General features: G+C 34.7%; 2 protein-coding genes across 2 annotated transcripts in view; both read left to right on the top strand.

The window, feature by feature from the left end:
- The window catches only part of LOC134844178 (soluble guanylate cyclase 88E-like), a 39,192-nt gene extending 23,367 nt beyond the window's left edge, over positions 1 to 15,825 (top strand). Inside the window, exons 8-14 of the mRNA XM_063860737.1 lie at positions 1,906 to 1,999; positions 2,833 to 3,109; positions 3,506 to 3,652; positions 7,358 to 7,511; positions 11,211 to 11,320; positions 14,227 to 14,319; positions 15,095 to 15,825. Of these exons, the coding sequence (XP_063716807.1) occupies positions 1,906 to 1,999; positions 2,833 to 3,109; positions 3,506 to 3,652; positions 7,358 to 7,511; positions 11,211 to 11,320; positions 14,227 to 14,319; positions 15,095 to 15,229 (1,010 nt within the window). The 3' untranslated portion in view covers positions 15,230 to 15,825. The remainder of the gene's footprint in view (positions 1 to 1,905; positions 2,000 to 2,832; positions 3,110 to 3,505; positions 3,653 to 7,357; positions 7,512 to 11,210; positions 11,321 to 14,226; positions 14,320 to 15,094) is intronic.
- Positions 1 to 26,591, top strand: part of LOC134843582 (ankyrin repeat and SOCS box protein 8-like) — a 349,755-nt gene that overhangs the window by 196,743 nt on the left and 126,421 nt on the right. The gene's annotated exons all lie outside the window — the stretch shown is intronic.

The following is a 26,591-nucleotide window of genomic DNA, read 5'->3' as shown; positions in this document are numbered from 1 at the left end:
CATAGTTAGTGTTAAATTGTTGACATTTTTCTTTTCGAATCTGAGCATAATTTGGCTAGGCGCTAAGTGGGTTTGTCCAACCTTTTGTCTATCCTCGCTGTAAAATAAATGTCAAATTACTTTGTCGTTTGTTATGCTTAAATGGATTTTCTGTTGATGAAACGTGTATGATGGTGGAATCCCTCATACGCGAAGGACCGAATGCGCGAAAATAAAAATCAGCCAATCAGATTTCAGTAATCTAAAATTTGAAAAGAAAGTAAACATTTTCAGGGAATGAGTATTGATACTGGCCAAATATAAAAACGGCAGAAATATTGAATCTGACGCCGCCGAGTTGGAACAAAATTTGTATTTCAAAAGTTTCGTTATAAAAGAAGCTAAATATTTGCTTCATTAAATTGAATGACAATTGCTTCTTTTTAAAATTTGACTTTCGGTTAGTTTTATTTTCGGTCATTTGCTCACGAGTTTTTTTCGCACATCCGGTCCTTCGCGCATGAGAATGGCCCCCGTGTATGATATATCTCAGCGGAATTATAATTCTTCTTAATTGCTCATTTTGACGTTGGAAATCATTTTTATTGGAGGCGGAGAATTCAGCAGAAAATAACAAGTTCGAACCGCGTCCAAGAACAGAAAGTTAGGACAGTGATGCCAGAAAAAGAACTTTAATGGTGAAAAGTCTTTCTCAAAGGCCGATGATGGGCGCGCTTCACTCGTGTCGGTACTCGAGGGGAGTGGGCGTTCAAAAGTTTCTCGAATATTCAGTTGAATTTTTTTAGTTTTAGGTTGACCAAATTGATTATCCGAGCGCTCCCAGAACACTATAAAGACACAATTTGACAAACATTCTTGCGCCTTAGGCAAATTTTTGAAAAAAACGGGTCAAAAATGCCGTGTTTTGTCACTTTTTGGAAAACTTCGACCAAAAAAATTACATTCGTTAGGCGCGCGCCCACTTTAAAATTAGTATACATTAAAAAAATTTTAGTGTTTGTCGGCAGAAAATGGATGTCAAAAAATAAGACCAAAGGGGGGAACTTTTGATTGGTGAGAAGGTCAAATCTGTGAGGCAAAAGGTCGTCGCCCAACCAAGCCCCCAACCCCAATCCCCTTAAATTCTCCCCTTTCTCCGAGCCTTTTCGTAATCAGCTCGGGACTTGCCAGCACGAGCACATAAAAGACCAATTGCTTTATACCTATCGCTCACAGCTTAGACCCTTTTTGCTTTTGGACCACTCTTTTCTCACACCGGACTGCAGTTTTTTTCGTCATTTCGCAGCACGTTATGTTAAAAAACTAGTTAACCTAAAACGCAATTGCTTTTGACCGATTATGTTGCTCAAGGTCGCCGATGCTGCCAACAGTTTGGTGTTCACTGATGTTGTTGATATCGATATGTGTTGTGCGTATAAGTGTGTGCCATGTGAAGAATACGACCCCCCCCCCCCCCCACTTCCATCGAAAAAAAAAGACCATGTGAGCTATCTCCTGGTCGACAAAAAACAATCCGAATAAAATCAATTTGGGAAAAGGTACAGTTTCTTGTCAAAATTGTTGAAAAACGTGAATATTAGTAGTGTAAAATTAATATGCAAAAAAAAGAATTTTATTAAAACAAATAGGAATTTCAAAATTTCCGCACAAAATTTTCCGATTCATTTTCTAAAAACTTTGCGTTCCATTTTGGGCAAACTAACCGCTTCTGATTGACTGAAAAAAAGACATTTATAGTAGCCAAATTTGTTCTAGTAAAATTAGTAGAATTAGTAAGTTTGTTCTAGTAAACAAGTAAAATTTGTCCCCCTTGACCGGATTTGTAGGGAGTGGGGTGGGTGGGTGTTTATTTGGTCTGTGTTGCCCAATAAGGGTAATTTGTTCTCGTGATGTCTGTTTGTTCAGAGGAGCAGGAGGAGGGCAGCAATGGGTTGGCTCTGCGGGGTCAGATGGTGCTGATGGTGGAGTGGCAGGTCATCGTCTACCTCGCCAGTCCCATGTAAACACATCTCATACATTAGGACATGCATTGACATCGCAGAAATGAAGTCATCCCTGATTAAGCATTATACAGGGCCGGATATAAGTTTTTCGCGAGGGCGATTTTCAAATAAAATGCCGACCTTTTTATAGGTTGACTAAATTGATTTTCCGAGGTCTCCCAAAGCTCTAAAAAAGACCCTGCTTAGGCAAAATTTTAAAAAGAACTTGGCCAAAAATGGCGTTCTTAGGACATTTTTGGAAAGTTTTGACCAAAAAATTGCGCTTTATTGGCGCGCGCTTCTACCTCAAAATTAGCAAATATAGGTGCCGAAAAATTTTAATGTCTCATCCAAAAATGGATATCTCAAAATAGTACAGAGGGGGACCTAACTTAAATCCGCTGGTAGCATTATACCATAAAAATCAGTGCTGCAAATGCAGATAGCATGGATAAGTGGCCGCTGATCATGGCCTGAAACAGCAATTAATATCTCAGCCACGCACGCCAATCCGGGGGGTCTTTTCTGTTGTACAGCTCAAAACTTATAAGGGGTCTGTATGTTTTTTTTGAAGTTACATAATAATTTTCTAATCTGATTGGTTGAAGCTAAATGCAGCTGAAGAAAATCACCAGTTTCATTATATTAAACAGAAAATCAATTAATAATTAGTTAATTTTGAACCCTGTAACAGAAAAGACTGTTGACCCGCTATTTGGCGGTTTTCCCGAAAACACGCGATCAGTTTTTTTTCAACTAATCATACAGGAGCATATGAACGGCTTTGTTAGGATGTTGCATGTTGGTTTGACATAATTTTCACTGAATTTTTCCGGATGATTCATTTCAGACTGGCGAATCTTGAGGATATGAAACGAGCTGGTCTGTTCATCAACGATCTCTGCATGCACGACTCCAGTCGGGAACTGGTCCTGGCAGGAACCCAGCAGTCGGTGGAGATGAAACTGGCACTCAGTCAGGAGGAGCAGAAGGCCAGACAGCTGGAGCAGAATCTGAAGACCCTGGATAAGGAGATGAAGAAGACAGACGACTTACTGTACCAGATGATCCCGAAGAGTATCGCCCAACAGTTGCGCAGAGGAGTCAGCCCAGTCGACACTTGCAAGGTATAAAACTGTTTTTTTTTTTCTAAATGTTATTTATAAATATATACTTGAAGAGTTTGGACCTCGACTCGAAACAATTTGGTAGGATTATTGTTATAAATTTTATTGTTGTCCCGTATTGAGTTCAAAGATCAAGATGGGTGAACAATAATTAAGCTTAAACTCAAAAAATTTGAAAACGCATAAAAAAATCTCAATTTGCACAAATTCGGCAAACGAAAGATGCTATTCAAAATTGGACAGATCCAAAACTTTTCCGACTAATTTGATATTTTAATGAAAATTTTTCAGATCTCACATCGATAAAATTTACTACTGTAAAAACTGTTTTTATAAATAAAATGAAGCTAGTTTCTTTTTTGAGAAAATTTCATTGCATCAGTAGTTATGTTTCAGCTCTACGAGAGTGTGAGCATAGTGTTTACTGACATCAAAGGATTCACAAAGATCTGCAGTCCTCTGAAGCCAACCGACGTTGTGAAACTCCTGAACACCATGTACACTCTGTTCGACCGCTTTTCAGATCAGCACAACATATTCAAGGTCACAAATTTGAACTAAATTAAGAACTGTTAAGTATTTTTATTTGAATTGTTTTTTTTTCAGAAGTATGATCATTTACACAAAATTTTAAAATTCGAAATTAATTTCCTTGCTTTTATTGTGGATATAAATAGGTACCTCAGTTTAGTAATACTGTCGGGAAAGAAAATAAAATAAAACTCGCTCCTATAGAAGAAAGGACTATTTTGAAACTAAAATTAGAGGTTTTAAAGCATATTTCAGATATTGTTAGTTAAATTTTCAAGAATTATTTCAATATCTCTCAGGGCATCAGCAAAATGCAAAAATAGAAAAGCAGAAAAAGTTTCTCGGTAAAAACACTGTGTTTAGTCTTTTCTATTTTCTAAGCGATTTGCACAGAAACCGGATCAGGGGAGGATTTAGAGGGGGGGGGGTCGGATGCCCTCTGCCCTCAGGGATTCGACCCTCTGCCGACCCAAAGGGTCCCCCCTTTGTATTATTTTGAGATATCTATTTTCGGCTGACGGACGCTGAAGTTTTTCTAAAGGCGCCTTTGGCGCCAATATACACTAATTTTAAGGGGGAGCGTGCGCCGAAAAAACGCGATTTTTTGGTAAAAATAAACATTTTCCAAACAATACCGAACAAGCCTTTTTGGCCTGTTTTTTTTCGAAATTTTGCTGCGGCTCAGAAATTTTGGTCAAAACGGACTTTGTAGTGCTTTGGGAGAGCTCGGAAAATCAATTTGGTCGACCTAAAAAAAAGGTCAACAAAATTTTTTGAAATTCCGCCCCCCTTGAGAAAATACTAGATCCGCCCCTAAACCGCATTCAGTTTGTTCTTATCACCCATGTCCCCGCCCCTAAAAAGGATGGGAAAGAAATAAGGCATAGGGTCTTTTTTTCCGTATTTTGATGCATGCTTCTATGTGTTTTGTGGAATCATATTAAAGCCTAGTCGTCGTGATTCGAACTTCAAAAACAAACTTAAAAAAAGTCTCAGTGTAAATAAAACATGTTTCGAAAATTTTCCGTTACTAGATAAAGTTATTTAAATTGATAATAATCATACAAAAAGTATTTGCTGAAAAAGCAACAAGAAATACTTTTTAAAAAATTGAAAAATAATTTGATAGGAAAATTATGGAAAGTAGTTTTAATCGATAGTTTTCAATTTTTTCTTACGTTTCAAGTTTTTTATTCATTCTGCTCGGACATTCTCTGCAACTTGCATAAGAACTGCTGACTCTAGTTGTTAAGATTGTGCTTAAGATAGATTTGACTAAAATTGACTTTCGTACGAGAACCGAATTGCAACCAATCGCAAACCAAAAAACAAATTTCTTCGGATCCGTGGATTAAAATTTCAAGACACATTGTTGAAAAATTCAATTGAATATCGGATATCGTGCTCGTGCCTTATTGGTCCGACGATTAAAATGGGGAGGGATTTTGTATTTGGGTGTGTTTCAGTTTTTGTTTAGTTTTTGTTTTTCACGCAAATTTGGTACCAAAAATAACCATCGGAATGGCTCGAGTGATATATCATTCAAATAAAAGCTGCTTCACTCGTGAGTTGAACGATATTTAAAAACGTTTAATAATTGACCCAATGGCGAGAAAATTTTATTTAAGATTTTTGAATTTAAATTCAATTTCGAGCAAGTAAAGTGGGTGATATGTTACAATACGTGGTAATTTTGACTATTGTGCATGTATTAAATTTGAGAACTATAATGCATAATATAGTCATTTCATTTTCAATAAATTGTACTACTTGTAAGGTAATTTTTGTAAACTCATTGTTCAGCTAAATCAAATGCTATTCAAAAAAGCAATCGAATAACGTTCATTATATGAAAAATAAATTTTTTTAGGTTTTTGAGCTTCCCGTACCGAGCACCCATGGAATTTAATTGATTAAAATGGATTCCCGAGACAAAATTATCCCTCATTTTTATACACTCTCCCGCTACTTCCTGTCGTGTTGAAAGATCTAGTCATATTGGTTAATTTGAGGTGGTTATAATAGCCTTTTTCGTCGATGATTGCTTGGTTCAGTGCATCCAATGGATTGAGAGTTTCCGAAAGTAGTCTACGTTGTAAGTCGCAATTTTTCATGTTAAAAATAAATACGTCTCTGATCCACTCCTGTTCTGCATTAATTCTAATTTCACATGATCTTGCTAAATCTGATAACGCGCCCCAAAATTGCTCATAGGATTCTCTATCCTTTTGTTTCCTGCTCAATAATTTATATCGTTCAAATGTTATGTTGGTTGGTTTGATAAAAGCCGATTCTAGCAGTTCGTAAAATTCCTTGATTGAGATTCCTAGGACTTTTACCCTTGGATGTTTCTGGGCGAAAACTCTTTTGCCTTCCGCTCCTAAGGCCAAGTATAGGATTGACCTTACTTTTTTGTCGGCGCCTTCTTTTTTCTGACTCCTGGGCGCCTTCTAGGATCGGTAACGTCGTGTCCCCTTCCACTGGTTCTTTGAGGTTGTCTATGTCTAAATTTTCCTTCGCAATGATAGCCAAATGGAATTGGTCTATCCAGTTGTTCCATTGGGTGGGAGGTTCTACCGTGTGGTTCGGCGAAAAGGCGGGTATTTCCCGCAGGTTCGAATCAGTTGTTGACTGCGCCATAAAAAACGTGTAGGTTTACCACTGGTACTAATGTATCTAACTAAAGTTAAAAGAGAATAAAAGTATTGTTTGAATTATAACTGACTGTAGTCTAAAAAGAGCAACTAGTGATCCGAAGTCCACTGGACTTCGTAGAGTGAACATTGACTACAATAATTAGGTAATAGAGGTCAAGGTTATAACATACTAAAATACTAAATCACAACATACCTCCTCCCATATAAGGGGGTGGGGTGGTAAACTCGGGGTGTCAATCTTTAACCCCCTCCCCAAAATCAACCAACAAATAACCCCCCCCCCGTGTTCAACTATAGCAAACAAACAAGGGCACAAGGGGGTTATAAAGGGGGAGAGGAGGGCCGTAAAGTAAACAGCTTGCAGGTTGGAGGGTAAAGTAAACAGGAAATGTGATAACTTAACTCTGAAAAAAGTTGTAAATTTCATGATTAATGTCTCAAAAAAATCCATTATAATCCATTACAATTGATCATAAGGGATTATAAGGCAAGGGCATAAAAAAGGCAGATTATAAACCTTTTTTAATTGAGTATAATTAATAATAATGGATTATTATGATTATAATCCATTTTTAATGGATTATAACCGATTATTTTGTAAATTTATAGATATTGACCATATTATGACAATATAATCATCTATGATACATGGGCGCTCGATGCGGATTACAAAACTTGATGTTTCTAAAATTAAATCCCGTTTTTTTAGCGTTCCATTGGCAATGAAAAATATCTGAAAAATTTAAAAAATTTGAAAACATCTACATTTGAAAAATATCTGAATTTGAAAAATATCTGAATGGGCAAAAATATCTGAATTTGAATTTGAAAAATATCTGAATGGGCAAAAAATTTGAAAACATCTACATTTTTTTTTTCATTTTTGTTAGTCTTAAATTTTTTGAAAACAAATGTTTTGGATTATGCCCTATTCACTAACTTTCTTTGCGTTAAAAGTCACACAAAGCAGTGAAAAACAATACTAATTTTTAGTAACTTTTGTCTTCATAGATTATAATTTGTTCACAAAATTCTGAAGCAAATGTCTATGTTTTCTAAGGTGGAGACTATAGGAGATGCATACATGGGGGTGGGAGGGTGTCCGAATGAGAACCAGGAACACCCTGTGAATGCCCTGGAGATGGCACTCCACATGGTCATGGCCACCGGCATGATCACCACGCCCAACGGAGACAACCTCCAGATCAGAGCAGGTCCAGTACTATGGCCAAGTTTTTTTAATTTAATAGCTCTGAAGTATTCGATCAACGCGGATCTTGAGTTTTTTGGGGTAGCTAGTTTGAACTGACATTTTTCAAAAAAAATTTCACCCTTTTAGTTACCGCTAGTTTCAGCTGAGTATTTTAATAGTTTTTTCACCATGTATGTGATGACCGAAAATTTTTTTCTGAGTTTTCCTGTAACGCGATAAAAGACCAAACTTAGGCAACTATTTTGAGAACAAATTATTTTTAATTCAAACCAAAAATGCAAAAGTTTGGGGAATTGCAGTTATATAAGTTAAATAGCCGCATATCTGTGCCAAAGAAGCCTTTAAAAAAATTAGGCCTAATCAGCCAAAAAGTGATGTTGTATGAGTTCATAAACAAGCTAAGCTTTAGGCCGCGGGAGTTTCAAATTCCTGAGAGGGGGTTTAGAGAGAGAGAATCATGATGAGTGGGTTGGCAGGGGCGGATCTAGGTTCTTCTCGAGGGGGTGGGGGCGGATTTTCAAAAGTCGACCATTTTTTCAGGTCGACAAAATTGATTTTCTGAGCTCTACCAGAGCACTAAAAAGGCCGTGTTTTGGTGAAATTTTCTGCGCCGCAGACAAAATTTTGAAAAGTAGGCCAAAAAAGATTTTTTAAGCTTTTTTGAAAAATGTTGACCAAAAAATCGCGTTTTTTCGGCGCGTGCTCCCCCCTCAAAATTAGTATATATTGGCGCCGAAGGCTCCTTTAGAAAATTTTTAGGGTTCGTCACCAAATATGGTTATCTCAAAATAGTACAAAGGGGACCCCCCGCCCAGCCCCCCTAAGTCTGCCCCTGTGGGTTGGGTTTCCACCCATCTTTCTTGTAAAAAATGTTCGTGGGGGTACGGATGGATAGAACCAATCCATCAGAAGAAGTTTGATTATTTTGATGAATTCACAAATTCATCAATGGAAGCGGCAAATGTTTCCTGTTTATTTCTTTTTTTCTTGCGCATTTCACCAAATAATATAACATAATCAAAATTTCGCACAAAATCATGTGTAGAATAATAGAAATGTTCTTTTCTTGATTTATTTTGGCTGTTGTGTCACTTTTTGGCAGGTCCTTTTCTGTTGGAGGTATTCCTACCGTCTTATTGTAATTTAATGAACGCAATGATGAAGATGGTAAAAATTCGATAATTTTTTCTCCCGAATGATCATCCGAACTTTCCTTTTTCACATCAGACATCATTTTTCAATTTCATCAATTGACCTTACAGATTAATCTATCATCATTACATCTGATTATTATGGTCTTTTTAGTTTGCATGCAAACGTTTATAAAAATAGGTCAATTAGAACAAATAAGGTTCTTGCAAAAATTCGCCAATGGGAAAAAAATGTCAAACTTAAGCAAAATGCCGTTTTTGAGGTATTTTAGCTGTATAAAATAAATTTATATAAATTGATACAATAGAAGGCGAATTATTATACTTTGATGCCAAAGGAACTCTTAGAAAAAACTAGGCTTGATCGGTCAAAAACAGATATAGAAAGTTGTGCCAAAATGCGACACCTAAGGTAGCATGTAGTCACAATCGTTCGAAGAGGGAGTAAGTTTGTACGAATGAAAACCCGGGCCGAGGTTTGTGATTTGTTTCGACCGACTCGACCAAAAATGGTATGTTTCGATCGTCCTGACCCAAGCTGTCTATGTTTCGACTATCTTCGACCGAAGGGTGCATTTATGCTCATTTTTCTTTTCGAAAAATTCCGTAGGTAGGCCAGAATGAAACGAGACAACTTTATATATAAAAAAACTGAGTATTCAGCGGAAAAATCAAATTTTTTCCTTTTTAACTATTTATTACGAGCTCTTCGAACAAATTCAACTCAGACATCTTTCTGCTCAAAGTCATCGATAACATGAGCAAAAACATCAGCTTTATGAACTTCTCTAGCCGACTTTTGATGTTTTTGAGTTTCTTGTGCTGGAGTTATTGTAAACTCAACTCAAATTCTTAAAAAATTTCCATAATTTGAATCTCTTGTTTACACGACATTTTTTTTTCACATCAGGCAACTTTTTTCGTAGTCATCAATGTGCATTGTTTTATCTCTCATTATTGCTCCGACTTGTAAGAAAATGAGGAGAATATATGCTCTTTGAAAACAATTTTCACATAAAAAGACGGCACACCGCTATATTAACCTGACAAGAAACTAACAAAACTTCTTGTTTAATCTTTTGATATAAAAAGATTAATGCACAGTATTTATGCGTGGCAAATTATGTTGCACTACAAAGTCGTTCCTGTTGTTTTCAAAATTTGGCCAAAAAAGGGTTTTTTAGTGCATTAGGAGAGCTCGGAAAATCAATTTCGACTACCTATAAAAAGTCAACAAAGTTTTTGAAAAATCCTACAACCCCCCCCCCCCCGCCTCGAGAAAATCCTACACTCCCCCCGTTCAACGCCCCCGATCCGCATACCTTTTTTTAAACAACCAGACAGTGTGAACATAAATTGTTCTCATGGAAACAAAAGTGGAAAACAATTTGTGATTTTTTTGTGATTTTATAAAAGTAACCTTATACAGCCCAAACTAATCAATTTTTCAATTCGTATATGATGTTGACTAAGAAGTTTTTGCTTTTATTCATTTTTGTGATATAATAACCGTGCATTCAAAGTTTTGTTTGTCGAGACAAAACTAACTTAAGACGCAATAATGAGATTCTGAGCACATTTTGCAGGGAAGTTTGAGTTTTCAGGTGATCTATTGTCATGAATTTTGTCCATGCAGGTTTTGCATGCAAAAAGTTTCTAAAATAGGTCTTTCACTCTTTTAATTAAATCTTCCAGTCCGATTTTTTTGCAATTCTTACCTGGTTGATCAAGGAGGGTTATCCTTTAAGATTTAGCAATATTCTGGGAAGATTCTTTAAAACGCGATGCAAAAACGTAACACTAATATGTAAAAACTTAGTTTTACTTTGGTAACGTTAGTTTACTTTGAGTATTTTAGCGCCTTTTTGGAATCAAAAATTCGAGTAACCGCAAAAAAATTTCGAAAATAGTTTTTTTTCGTTTTTCTGTTACTTCTACAAAAATTGTTTTCAATTTGCTTATTTTAGTATGGCTGTCAAATATAACTAATCTCCAGTTTTTTGTTCAGCTGCTTTGATCACACCACGCCGAAAAAAAAAACGAAAATAATTTGAAAAAATAAAAATTGTGTTTTATTTGTTAAGACTTTAGTCGGATCATTCTGTGCTACTTGCACAGTAATCGGCCATGCTTATTGAATTTCAAGTCAATTAAGTTTTTTGAAAATTTTTTAAATTCAACCCCTCCCCTCGAGAAAAACCTACATCCGCCCCCGTTCCGCTTGCCTTTTTTTTAAACAATCAGACAATGTTTTTCTAGTATTTTTTACGACTTTAGTCGGAACATTCTGTGCTACTTGCACAGTAATCGGCCATTCTTGTTGATTTTCCGCATTTTGCAGAAGATCTATGAAAAACTACCAGGCTTTTCTAGCCATAATCGGTTTGAATTAATTACCCGAATTCCAGACTGAGTTATTTGTTAAGCTAAGCTGTTTTTTTGCGACTCAAGGCCGTTTTTACGTCTCGAATTTTCACGTTGTACAACTATTTCAGCTGAAGTTGGTAAATATAACCCTCTTTGATTGACTTGGTTTTAAATTTATTCAGGTGTGCACTCCGGTAGTGCAATTGCGGGCATAGTGGGGATGACGATGCCCCGCTACTGTCTCTTCGGCAAGTCAGTCCAGATTGCAAACCTCATGGAGAGCAGTGGAATGGTAAGAAAGAAGACCCACTTCATATTTTCCTCATGTTCACAAATTTACCGGTCTTCACATACTTCTACCCGCCATTTTTCCAACCCCCCCCCCCCCCCCCCCCACACACACACACACACACACATTTCAAATTTTTGATTTTCTCAGTTGTCTTACGTCTTATTAAGGCTGAATGCGTGATGTTACGATGTAATATATGAAGAACAAATGTGTTTGCAATGGCTAGTTTGTTCACCCTGCATAATTTAATTACATTTTGACAACTTTAAAAATAGTTTTCCAAAACTGAAATTCAAATGTTGGGGGAGTGAAAAAGAGTCTTCTAACCTCTCTACTTTAGTGGCATAATTCGCCCTGCTCATATGTTGCGTCTAATATTTCATATACTGTATGTCCGTTGAAAATGCAGGGCAATTTTTGACGCCTAATTTAAAATAGTGGAAAGTGCGAGGGGGCGTTAAATACCATTATCAACGAAATCTGGTTCGAATCAATCTGAAAACCGGAGAAAAGTAAACCTAATCTTAAACCTTACAAGACTGCTCGTATATCAGGGCAAAGCCCTGAGTGTTCCGACTGTCCCTTAAGCCATTTCGAATAGCTTTTGGGAAAAGGAAATATTGAAAACCTGTAAATTTTGGACAAAATCAAAGTGTAAAATTTTGAGTCGTGCGAGATTAATAAGACCAGTTAGCTAGCCTCAATTCAATTTGGAACGATTTGGAAGGAAGTCAATATCTCCAATGGAGTATAAAAATTTTTTTGTCGAAAACTATTATTTCGATCGGCGAAAATTGAATGAAAAAAACCCATACCAAGCATTGTTGAGGCTTTCGAAGAAACCGACCGTTTTCTTCGAAAGTCTGAACAAAAATTACTGTTGAATATCTGCAAGACATTTTGTTATAAGATCATTGTATCAGATCTAGACAAAAGTTTAAAAAACATCTGTCCAAAAACGAAAGTATTATCACTGTGGCTTTATATTTGGACACTTACTTCTGAAAATTAATCTGCTTTCATTATTTTGAGTGAAGAACTAATTTTTCTTGTCAAAAGTTTGCTTCAGGAAATAATTTTAAAGTTTTCACTGTTTGATGTATTTGTACAGTGCTGATTTAAATTATCCGAACAAAACTAAAAAACTTGAATTTTTAAACGCGCTTTTCTCAATTTGGGTTAAAATTAGACAAAAATGCAATTTTTTCTCCGAAAGTCTCAACCAAAATTTTACCCCACAAATGGGTCATTTTGGTTTTTTCAAAAATCAATAATTACACTTACTACTTTGTTAATTTTTAGGAAAAATTTATCTTAAGAAGCTTTTTACACAACCCAACAAAGTTCCAGACAGGTTGAATCTTCAAAAGTTTGAGTAAACTGTTTAAAATTTGTTTTTAAGCAAAGATTTTGGGTTTTGTAAAATATAAATCACGTTTCTTGAAAATCAAGCAAAACTATTTTCTCTTATACAGGTTTTTGGAGATTTAAATATTTTAGAACTTTGTTGGGCTGTGTAAGAGGCTTCTTGTGATATTTACTTCTTATCAATTATTGAATTAATTTCAGAGTAATTTTTGATTAAATGAAAAAAACCAAAAAACCTATTTTTGGGTAAATTTTTGTGGAGAACTCCGGAGAAAAAATTGCACCATATTAATTCTGATGAAATTCTAAGTAGCTTTTGTTCTTTTCCCTTTTTGTCTTATCTTAACCCAAATTGAGAAAATGCGTTTGAAAATTCAAGCTTTGTGTGATATATCACAATATCTGGTAGGTTCAATGTGAATAGCTGGATCGCTTTCTGATTTACGTGGCACATCATTTGAAATTTATTTTATAAGCCAAATTTTTTGGCAACAGAAGTGCAAATTTTAAGATTTTGAATAGCATTTCATCTGGCAGAGTAATGTATTTACAAAAAGTATCTTAGTAGTAGTACAGTTGATTGAAAATAAAATGACTATCTTACCCGCCCTGGGGTTCCATGGATAATAATCGATTATTTTGTCGTTTTATTGTCAGTATCTATAAAATTCCAAAAAGAATCGATTATTATTCATTAAAAAAATTCTAATCCTAGTATTTTTTATATCAATATAATCCATTAAATCGATTTTAATCAATATAATCCATTAAAAATGGATTATAATCATGAAATTTTTTCAATCAAAATAATCCATTATAAAATATTAAAATCAATTATAATGTATTTTTCGAGAATAATTATGAATTTTGCAATTTTTTTTTCAAAGTTATCTCTTTTCCCTGTTTCGTGCAGTTGCTACATATTACTTTGCAGAAATTTTCACATTTCTGATGAGATTTTATTTATTTAAGTTTTCTCTACTTTTTCTATAAGGGATAAAAGTAGTGAGGCGGGGGGGGGGGGGGCAAATGAGGATGGAGGCCAAAGTGAGGGGGGGTTAATTTGAGTATGTTTAGATTGCGAGTAGGCCGTGAGTAACGCAGAAATGTTGCAAGTTTTGGGTATGATTTTGCAAAAAATTGTAAAGATTATAACACGTTATAATCAATTATAATGGATTTTAAATGGATTATAATCCATCATATTGGATTTTGATGGATTGTGATTTTACGAAAAAAAAATCGATTATATTGACAATATAATCGATTTCATGGTCTAAATTTGCAACAATAATGGATTATAATGACCACATTTTAGACAACAATTTTTCATTAAAATCGATTATTATCCATGGAACTCCGTTGCGGGTATGCATTAGAGTTCTCAAATTGAATATATGCACTATACTCGAAATTACCACCTATTGTAATATATCACCAAGTTTTGTTCGTTTTGTCCAGATAATTTAAATCAGCACTGTGTTCTCAAAATGATTCACGACTCGCTTCTGATTGATGTGATTTTATTTTTTTTTCAGCCAGACAGGGTGCAAGTATCCGAAGACACGAAGAAATTGCTGAGCAAGACGACCTACATATTTGAAAAGAGACAGGACAAAATCCAATTCCTCGTTAGACAATCGTATACAATTATATTTATATTAAACTCATTTTCAATTTTTTTTGCAATTTTTTAACCAAGATAATCTTGACTGTTATTCAAGAAAAATTAACTTAAATTCACCACTATTCTCAAAATAGTCTCTCAATATCACTATAAAATGATAATTCATGATACAAACCATATCGTCCAAACCCTTTTCCATTCCTAATTGATTTAAAATGACCGATTATTATACGGGAGTATACAATACTGCTGACAGAGCGTTAACCCGTACTTAACAGAAACTTAAAAATCAGATTCGCCGACTATTTTATATTTTGCTTAACTAATTATAAAAAACGGTTGTTGCAGGCTCCATGATCCGTGCATGTATATAATATTTGAGGGTGAGGCAACATTATTCGCTCCAGAAAAAAAATAATTAAGAAGCATTAAGTTCTTATAGCAAAGAGCTCAACAGTCGAGCATTTCGTATGTTGCTTTTTACCTCACTCGTATTTTTGTCTCTCAATCGAATGGTCCTTCTTTCGATGCCCGCTATGGTCTGAGTATGCAACATAACGCAAGCCCAGATTAATTAATAACAAAAAGCATGTAGTTCTTACATATGGTCACAACAGCGGCTCTCGGAAACAACGCGTATGTTGATTTTTCCCCCGCAAGTAAGTCGTCGTAAATTTTATTATTGCTAAAAAAATTCAGTTTTTTTATGTTGATAAGTTGTCTCAGTGTCTTCGTAATGCCTGAAACTTTTTCTAAATTTTATAACGTATTCTTTTCAGGAACGCGAGATGACAACTTACTTCGTGCAGCGTCCGCTCATGTTGGACGAAAAGAGCAAGAGAGAGTACGCGCATGTTCAGAAACTGGTCAGAGACACCGAGGCAGACGCCGACTTCACCATGGCTGCAGACTAAACTAAACACATCAGCGCCGATTCCCTAGACAGAATTCGCGGATTGGTCTCTGAAAGCAAATTAATGGCAACCTGACTACGACCAAATAAGAAGTCAATCAATCACTAACTCACGACTGAATGAATCGAATCACACAAAAGACTTACAAAGTTGATGACCGACTTTATTCATTTGCCCATCAGTCAATCACAACTCACAAAACGCAAAATTTGAAAAGAAAAACACAATATATAATTACACACATATATAAACATAGAATATTTGTAAGTGCCGGTTTATTAGCATCATGTGTGTCAATTAGCCTGTGTCGCCAATTCCAGTTAGCCGGTCTATTGGCATGTGTATCAATTAGTTTGTGTAGCCAATGCCAGTTAGCCGGTCTATTGGCATGTGTGTTAACTAGCCTTTGTACCCAATGTCAAATAGCCGGTCTATTAGCATGTGAGTCAATTAGCCTATGTAGCCAATGTCAGTTAGCCGGTCTGTTAGCATGTGTGTCCGATGTGAACAAATGTAGTCGAATCAATTGCTTTTTGAAGAGTTTAGTTTTTCAAATTAGAAGTGTGTTATAGAAAGTTCACTACCAAAACATAAATAAAGAAAAAACGAAATTCCCATTCCCCAATAAATCAATAGATGTCTGTTACTTATTAATAACAAAACTGCTCGTATCAGGGCGAAGCCCTGAAAGTTCCTACTGCCTTTAAAGCTCTATTGTGGAGTGTTTTTTTTAAAAAAAATGATGAATTTCAAAAAATATATATTAGATTCTTTTTGAGATTTTTGTTTAAAACCGTGCTTCCACACGCTAAGTATAATTTAGCATATAGCAAAGTATCAAATAGACCAAAAAATATCTGAATTATAATTGGAACAATTATATCTGCGCTCAAGCGCTAATAGCACGAAATATATCGCGAGTTAAATACTCCTCAATGGCAAGCTATACACCCCCATAACTTAACAGAAAATGATCACGGGTGAAATGTCTTTTTAAGTTTGAGCCCAGGACAACAATAAAAAAAAACTCCGTCATAAATTTCTTGTTATAAAGTCGAAAATGGTCTGGAGAAAAAATTACCCGAGCCCAAACAATCCGTCACTTTTCTCGAAAGTCGGAACAATTAAAATTATTTTCGGTGGCGACTGCATGACTATCTGTTTATAATTTCTTAAACAGCAGATATGAAATGCGAGTTCCTTATGCAAACATGTATAAACAAGACTGCTCGTATCAAAACAAAGCTTTGACTGTTCCGTTTTTACTTTAATTGGTCTCAGGTAATTTTTGGAAAATTAAATACTGGCAAAAATATGAACTTCAGGCTGGTAATGTCATTATTTAAGTGTTGCAATTTGAATCGTGTATGGAGTTAATAATACCAATTAGCTGCCTCAATTCAATTGGGGACGATTTTTTTGCGCAGGATAATTAAAAAAACAGTTTCGTACATATTCTTAATATAGGTTAATATAGTTGTGTGCACACTCGATTGGCTACATTCAGATCAAGAGATCGATCCCCCGAGGGACCAGAGTTTTGTAAAAGTGGTCTGAATAAAAAAGTAATCCCGACAACAATTATTAATTAGTATGTTTTTTGTTGATTGATAGAAGAATTCAATGTGGTATAATATCATTTGCGTATATCATATCAATAGATTTTGAGATCTGATTTGCAATGCAGTTTTAGTTTTTTCTAAACTTTGTCTGCATATCTTTCGAAAAAAACTGAGTCTGATTTTAAATGCAAAGAAAATTACTCTGGTTTTAAGACTGCCGAAAAAAGGAATTAGGGAAACGGGTTATAAGATACAAGGCTTTTTGGTTGGCGTATGTTTTATATTATGTTGATGCTTACTCTCATCAAAAAATTGTACAAAGCAAAATTGTACAGACTGTCTGTTTTGAGTTATGCCCGAAGTGTATAACTCATAGAGTAATTTCGGATAGGGTACACCGTCTGCTCGTCACGCTATCTTATTTTCGGCCGGATAGATTCGTGCAACTTCTTAGTCTAATACCGATCCTAGTCTTACTCTTATACTATCTAGTCTCAGGTTGTTTAACTAGTCTCTGCTAGGCTCAATAGATCTAGGGTATACTGGTTTATTGCGGCTGCTGAAGTACTCGGGAGAGTTCAACTAATTTCTAAGTTAAATTCAAATCTCTCTGGTGCTGAAATTACAAGTAATTTCAGCACTTACAAATAAGTGGATTGTTAGTTAGATGGATCATGATTGGTTAATATTAAATACTTTACATTGGTAAAATATCTAATTTATCCAATCATAAAATGTAGTTTAGATCAGGTTCCACCCATCCGGGTTTTACAGAGTTTTTTAGAATAGTTTTTCTGCAATTCGAAAGATGGATGATGGACGTTGGTATTTGGCGAACATCTTATTTCTTCTGGGTTTTCTTATTAGAGAAGTCCCAGATTCAATCATTGTGTCTTCTCAAGACAACGACTGGGTTTTCGCAACAAACTCAAATCTGATTTCAGAATGGTTGGCTATGTCAGGTTTTTCTGTTTCATTGGTGAGAACTTCTTTGTGTTTGACCTTGTCTGGGAATGGCGTGGAGATTGTGCGTGGTGGGGATGCCTGGTTACTCGGATCTGTACGTATACTTGAACATCGAGGTGGTCATTGGTCTAGTTCAATGAAGTCCTTTTCTGCGAAGTCAAGTCGTACTCTAAATCCTTTGAGTTGTGATTGTGGGCGGCATATTGATTGTAGTTGGCCATTCTTTCTCGAGTGTAGTAGGGTCGTTTTGTCTTTGGATGTTCGTCCTTGGTGTTGTATTCTGATCTATGTATTGCATAATGTAATTTACATTTTATAAAACTTTTATTAGTTTAATATTTTTTAATTATGATTTTAGTTAGTTGTTTTCACAAAAGCTTTTTGTTTTAGTTCAGTTATTTTGAAGAGTTACTCACCCTTGAGTAGCTCTTATTAAAAATAGGAGTGTGGTCACAAAGCGTGGATGTAGCACGGTGGGTTAGGCCGGCTATAGAGCATGCTCAGGACGTCCTTCCTGGTGGGTTAGGCCAGGAGTGGGAGTATGATTGCATGCGGTTTTTGTGAGAGGTCCTGTTATGTGACAACGTTTTATGTTGGGTTTGTTGTGGTTTTTCTTATGTTTTGTTGGTTGTGTCCTTTTTTCAAAAATCAAATTGTTTGTGGTATGGGTTTGTCTTTCGACTTTTTTGTGTTTTATTATTTCTTTCTTAGACTTTATAATAGTCTTCAAAAGAATAAATTATCCAGTTTTAAACTGGGTTAATCCGGTTTGGGTACCGTTGGTTTCCTTTTCTTAGTCATGCTGTTATGCTATGTGTTGTGGTGTTTAGTAAGCTGCATTGGTTAGTTTTGTTTAGTATATAATTCCTTTCCAACCGGGTTAAAGGAAAGTTTGAAACGTGTTATCTTGTGTTAGAGTTATCGAGTGTGAAAGCTTGAAACTGAAATTCATTATTTTAAACAATTCTTCGTGGGCGAGCTGTGCGAGTGTGGATAGAATTCTTATGCGAGTGAATGAAAATATCAAAAGGTTAGTACTGCTTTTGCTTCTTATGAATTTACTACATAGAATTTTAATTTTACTGCTAGTTGTTGGGGGAAATTAAGTTACAAATTTTCATCATTATTAGATTTACTGCTGGTGGGGGAAAAATTTCAGAGTAATTTCGGATAGGGTACACCGTCTGCTCGTCACGCTATCTTATTTTCGGCCGGATAGATTCGTGCAACTTCTTAGTCTAATACCGATCCTAGTCTTACTCTTATACTATCTAGTCTCAGGTTGTTTAACTAGTCTCTGCTAGGCTCAATAGATCTAGGGTATACTGGTTTATTGCGGCTGCTGAAGTACTCGGGAGAGTTCAACTAATTTCTAAGTTAAATTCAAATCTCTCTGGTGCTGAAATTACAAGTAATTTCAGCACTTACAAATAAGTGGATTGTTAGTTAGATGGATCATGATTGGTTAATATTAAATACTTTACATTGGTAAAATATCTAATTTATCCAATCATAAAATGTAGTTTAGATCAGGTTCCAGTTTGAGTTTTTTTTTGCTGAGCTATGCTTTATACGCTGAGCGCAATCTGTGCAACTGGCAGGAGACTGATAAATGCATACAAATCCATGACTGCCGGGCTAGTTTTGAATAGCAAAAAACCTGTTGAAACAAAAATAAAAACTGAGGCCAATAAACATAATAAAACAATAAAATACATCATGTTGAACATCATTAACTTATGCTTTTATTTCAACGGACAATTACAATAAAAACAAACCAAAAATTGACAAAAAATTGTGTGATTTTGTAGAAAACTTCGTATTGTAAAAAAATTTATCCTGCGCAAGAGCAACGAGTTCAATAACTGATCGCCGGTTCAGAGTAATAAAAGTTTCAATAGCGACGTTTCATACTTGGTAATATATTAAACAAACTAATGAGTGTTTCCCAACATTGTCATGTTAGGAAAAGTTTTCCAGATAGATTTGGGTTTCAATTGTTTGTCAGACACGCATTATTTCTGCACTGTTGCGAATGCTTGTAACAAAACAAAAATGACCTTGTCTCGACCTGTCTGTCTTGATGTTGATTTTGTGACAGCATTTTTGTCTGTCGCTAACATTAACTTAGCTGTGAATTATTCAAACACAATTAATAATTTTGCGTTAAAATTCAGGTTAAAATGAGGGAACTTGGCCGCAATTTGAATCAAGACATTATGCTCGGTAGATATTTTTGGCCTCAGCGCTATCTCAGCTGAAGAAAACCCCAGAAAGCCCGAAATTGAGTCAGCCAATCAGAAATCAGTTTATAAAATTTCGAAAAATATAAACAAAAGAAATCTGTCAATTATGAAAGTTTATGGGGGCGTTAAAATTTTTGCGTATTCAGACTTTTTGTCATGACAATAGACCACTAAACTTTGAAACTTTTAACATAACTGGTACAACTACCGAGCATTTTAATTGTTCAAATTGTTTGGTTTCGACAGCTTTATTTGTATTAAAAAAATTCAGGTTGACAGCTTCAGTAATTTGAGCTAAACTGGCAAGTTAACCAATGGCAAAATGCTGAGCGATAAGGGTTTAGCGCTGCAGTTGTCAAGAAATTGCTTATAACCTAAACTTTATATTTTATCGCTATTGAGTTGTTACTATTGAACTATTGGACATTTGGCTGTTATTTTTTCTCACGCTTTCAAATAGCTCCATCAATAAGTAGTTCAAATAGCTCCATCAATAAGTACTGCTCGTAGTTCTGAATTTTCCGACTGCCATTCATCGTCAAATTTCAAAAAAAAAGAGTTTCATAAACCACCCCACGCCACAAGCTATAAGTACAGAGTGATGTTATGGAACCTGATCTAAACTACATTTTATGATTGGCTAAATTAGATATTTTACCACTGTAAAGTATTTAATATTAACCAATCATGATCCATCTAACTAACAACCCACTTATTTGTAAGTGCTGAAATTACTTGTAATTTCAGCACCAGAGAGATTTGAATTTAACTTAGAAATTAGTTGACTCTCCAAGAGAACTTCAGCAGCCGCAATAAACCAGTATACCCTAGATCTATTGAGCCTAGCAGAGACTAGTTAAACAACCTGAGACTAGATAAGTATAAGAGTAAGATTAGGATCGGTATTAGACTAAGAAGTTGCACGAATCTATCCGGCCGAAAATAAGATAGCGTGACGAGCAGACGGTGTACCCTATCCGAAATTACTCTATGAGTTAACCACCTCGGTTATAACTCATCTGGTGCGACCATAAGTCTCGAACAAGACCTTAATAGCTTAGAATTAACCAAAAATAGATTAGAATTTAGACAAAACATTTTTAAAATGTTATACGACGATAATTTAATCGAAATGTCTCTACGACTCAATAGATCAGAGCCAATATTCCGAACGATAATAGAACTACCCGGAATTGGAAGAATACCTCGAACCAGAGACGACATACGACAAAGTAGAAACTTACCAAATAGTTATATGATAGTACGGCAAAAGCCAACACAGACTTTTATATTTAGAATTTTATTAGCAATGAATTTAGATTTTCTTTTGCAAAAATAAAATCTTGAAGCCAATCTTCATGCTCATTACAGGCGCTAAACAAAATATTAATATACAATAACGATTGATAAAAATATCTCAGATCGTTTTCCTAAAATTCTGCAGTATTATATAAAACATGTTTGGAAAATATTTATTGAAAATCAAAATAAAAATTAGTAGCATGACAATAAACTGTTAGTAATCATAAAATCATCAGTTGTCTCAGCTTCATCACCTAAAACATAACAGCAATCATAAGCTCACTAATATCATTAAAACACTAAATCTTTTCTTAAACAAATTTAAACCATTTTAAACTTAAATTCACTTAATTTTAAAATCAGATCATCAAAGCTTATCCTTGGATCTTAATTCATTTTCTATTTAATTAAAATTAAACTTGATCATCAACGCCTATCCTTGGATCAATAGAACAATTTTGTTCTCCCCCACCCACTTAGCCAGTGTCTAACGACCTCAAACGTCGATTCACTATCCAACCCTTTCGAAAAAAAAAACCCAAGACTAATAGAAATTTTTGAACAAAACTAATCATTCAAATTAGGATAAACAGTGAAGAACTTCGGTTATTCATCCTTCACTTGAACCCTCCTCTTACCAGACCCAGGATAAATCGTAGACTTAGTAAGTTTAAAATAGTATCTAACGAACTACTCGCGTTCTAATTATACCTGAACCTTGTGGATCGATTTACTATTCTCCAACCCTTGAACACAATCACTACCCTTAAGTAAGATTAAGTAAGTTAACACCTTAGCTTATACTAGCCACGAGAAAGTAAAAAATCATTCTTCGGAATCGATATACTTTTCTCTCCAACCCTGAACAAATAGACCCAGGTTAAGCTAACCAACAAATCGTAAGGACTAACAATTTAAGAAAATAGAAATCATCTAACAACTTTTTGCATCCATCATCTTAAACCTTATGTCAATTAAAAATCTAGGAAACAAACAAACAATCGTTTTGCACAACTGTGAAACAGATAACAAAAAATACGACCTTGTAATCACACCTCACACACAAACAGTTGGATATATTAGAACAAAACGACAAACACTAAAAAGAAAAATAATAACTAAGCAAAGACAAATAACACGAAAAAGATTTTCCAAAAATAGAAACGCATTTTCAGAATCAGAAGCCAGCAATTTAGACGAACTCTATAAATTAAAAGAATCTATAGATAAAAATTGCCCCATTCACGATCAATTATATTTTTCTGACTCAGAAACAACTTCAAATTCATCAAAAAGAGGAAAAAGAAGAATAAAAAAGCAATATAAACACAAACCAGTACATTTATATAATTGGAATCAACCAATTAGACACATCGATAATTACCTATTAACAGTCATTAAACGAAAAAATGAGCCAAACACACACTCCAAGTGAAGATAGTCCAGATGATGACGATATCTTCCCCTTCCTCGTAGATGCACCTAATGATAGAGGACAGCATATACTTTGCAAGAATTTACTACTAAATTTATTTGAACCCGGAATCAGCCCATGTAAAGCAGAGTTCCCAGATGTAAAGATCAAAAGACAAATTATTGATCACTATCTGAAAAATATATGTAATTTGACACAACAATACGGAATCTACACCATAGAATTCAGCTCACCAAACCCGAATCACCGCAAATATGTAATTCAAACAGACGACCTTGATTTAGAAATTTCAAAAGTATTCTCAGAATACATAAAAAGCATACAATATCATAACTCACAAAGAGCAAACTCCATATTCACTAATGAAGTTTTTGCCATAATATATAGTTATATCTCAATATTAGAGAACGAAATTCCAATCCCAAGTGTCTCACCGACAGAGTCAAACATATAAAGGTACGACATGAAATCACACTATTTTCAACTTTTCTACATATAATTAACGAAAATTTCACTAAAGATGATGTTTCACAACATACAAAACATGACTTACAAAAAATTTTGGCATGGTTTATAATAGATTATTTCACACATAATATAGATTTAATTTCACAAGCAAGAAAAAATTTCAGACCTCAAAATTCAAACAATGATACCGCCATCACAGAACAGTCAGACTACGTTTGGGACCCCGAATGGTCTCATTATGCATTTATAAATATCCCACAATCAATTGCAAGTCAAGCAATAAGTACAATATCTTATACCAGAGATTATGTAAGAGTACTACCATTAACCATTGATGCAACACCATTAAACTACAATACATTTTTACCCGATACGCGAAATAACAGCTTAAACTCGACCGTCATACACAATGAAAACCTTAATGGAACTAGGAACCTCACTCAACAAGATATTCAAACACCATCACACTTGATAAATGAAGAAATTGTACAAACAACAACAACTACACAACAAAGTATTTCACCAATACGTCCAAATTTAACAACACCAAGAAATACAAACACTTCACTAGCACAGGTAACCTTACAATCAACCGTTAAACCTTCGGTTGCTCTAAAATATTCACAAATGGATTATCAAACAAAAAGACCCATGACAATACCGTCAACAACACGCAGAACGTTCACAAGAAACACTTTTGCGGAACACAATTATAATTACGCACATTCATCAAAAACAAACTATCCCCCACGAAAAAATCATAATAATCAGATAAGATCTCGATATTGGGATAACCCAATGGCAACAACCAACTCAGTAAATTTTCAAACTAATTCACATCCTCCACAGGATCGTAGTGAAAATTACCCATTCTTTCAACAGAATAAAAATAAAAAACAAGCATCTCATCAAACGGATTATTTATCCTCTGATGATGATTATCTACAACCAGATATATTTGCACCATACACTCAAGAATATCGTGGACAAGGAGTGCAAAAACCATATACATATCATAGAATTTTTTCTCCACACCCAACAGATACACAAAATCAACAACCAATGCAAATGCAAAACCCAATTATTACACAATTTTTTCAACCAATTCAGCCACAAAACCAAATGATTACACACTCGTACCAACCAACACAAATGCAAAATGAAATACCACTTCCATAATACCTTCAACAACACGAAATAACAAAAAATCAACTTTCGAATTTTTCACAAATGCCAAATGCAGCAGAATCATTACAAATGACAATGAATCCATACCTTATGGGTGGATCATCAATAACATCAAACAAACCATTAATGGTATTCACAGGAACAGACCCTGAATATTCTGTAGAAGATTATTTAAATGCAGTAACAGCAAATTTAATTTTAAATATAGGACCTGAACCAATTAATACGCCACTACATCAAAATTGGATACATCGACGCACAGCGTTGATACAGACAACCCTAGACGGCGCAGCCCAAAAATGGTTTTCAGTATTGCCTATAGAAATAAAATCAAATTGGAAAAGATTTACACAAGAATTTTCAAAAATGTTTGACTCCGAAAGAAACAAACAACAACAAAGAGTTTTATGTAATGAAATTCGCAGATTACCAAATGAAACCATCATACAATTAGCAGTACGTATCGAAACACTAGTTCGAAAAGCATACTCACTAAATACACACGACTACAAAAACACAAAAATGACAGAAATCTTAATGATGACCTTAACACCTCAATTAAGGAAAATAGCAATAAAAAAGAGAGCATCCCATCCCTCCTCAATTCGAGAGCCCGATCTAGATTTTCGAAAACTAGTAGACAAACTAGAGCAAGCGGAAATCACAATGAAATTTGAAGAAACAGAAAATCTGAAATTACAATATGTTAACCGAATTGAAACAAATATCACAAATATCAACAATATACAGGAATCAGATACAGACCTCGTTGAAAAAATCACTGAAATACTCAATATTTATGAAAAACACCCAAACTTTAAAGGCAAACCATCTTTCAAAAAATGGTGTAATTATTGCCGACGATACGGACATAGTATTTCTGAATGTAGACAAAAACAACAGGACAATCAAAACAAACCTCAAAAATATAAAGAACCGAATAAATCATTCTATCAGTACATGAAAAAAGATCAAATTCTACCGAACAAAAATGTATACAGCAACAACAGTTCAGGAAAACCACTTCCGAACAATACCAATTACACGAGAACTCAATCACCATATAACTCAAGTTATAGAGGAAGATCACCAGAACGAAGAAATACACAAAATTCGTCACAAAATCATTACAATAGACCAAATAGTCGAAATAATTACTCCAGATCAAATTCAAACACAACACAATTTATTTCTAGATCTAATTCTCAATCAAGAAATAATTACTATCCAAACAATCAATCACGAAACTCATCATACAATAGAAATAGAAACTACTCCAATAATCGAAATAGAAGTTATTCAAACAACCGAAACCAGAATTACCCGAACAATCGATCAAGGAATAACTCATATAATAGATCAAACTATAACAGACCAAACAATAATTATCAAAACAGATCACGAAATAATTCACAAAATCGACATTCAAGTTATAATAACCGTTATAGAAATTATTCCCAATCACCACACAGGAATAATAACCATTATAATAATTCTAACAATCGCCACAGAAGTAGTACACCTAAACATCAAAGAAATATTAATCAAGTACAATCAAACCAAGAAACAACATCAGACCCCCCAGGTATTGATGATACAGGAAATAACGAACTACAACTAAATCAAATAAACTGTGAATCATCAGATTCAGAAAGTGATACAGAAAACACTATCTCCATCAATATGATAGCAGTCGAAATTGACTACGAACCTATTATATATGAACAACCTTTTTCATCACATATATATGAAAATCAATTAGAACTCCTTCACAATTATTATATTGAACCCATCCATTCTACACAAACGGCACAAGAAACTAACGAAATCAACACTACAAATCAATCCAATGAAAATGACAAAACAAAATGCTTGAATACAAATCACATCTATCAAAATATACAAAAAGAACATCCCAAAGAAAAAATTTGGACAATACCATTTCTTTTAGAAAGCCCAAGAAACAAAGAATTTCAACCACCAGATCTTGAAATTGATTTTTTAATTGATTCAGGAGCAGAATCAAACATAATAAACATTCCCACATGGAATGAGATAAAATCACTACACCCAAAACTAACGCCTCTTGAAACCTCCAGTAAACTAGCAACAGCACAAGGATCAACATTGGTAAACTATGGAAAAATTCAATTATTTCTTCTCCCCACAAGAACAATAAAATTTTAAACAAACCA

The sequence above is a fragment of the Symsagittifera roscoffensis genome, chromosome 4 (genome assembly GCF_963678635.1).
Source record: "Symsagittifera roscoffensis chromosome 4, txSymRosc1.1, whole genome shotgun sequence".
NCBI classification, from domain to species: domain Eukaryota; kingdom Metazoa; phylum Xenacoelomorpha; order Acoela; family Convolutidae; genus Symsagittifera; species Symsagittifera roscoffensis.
Note: the sequence above shows the minus strand (reverse complement) of the source record. Positions and strands in the feature narration are given on the sequence as shown.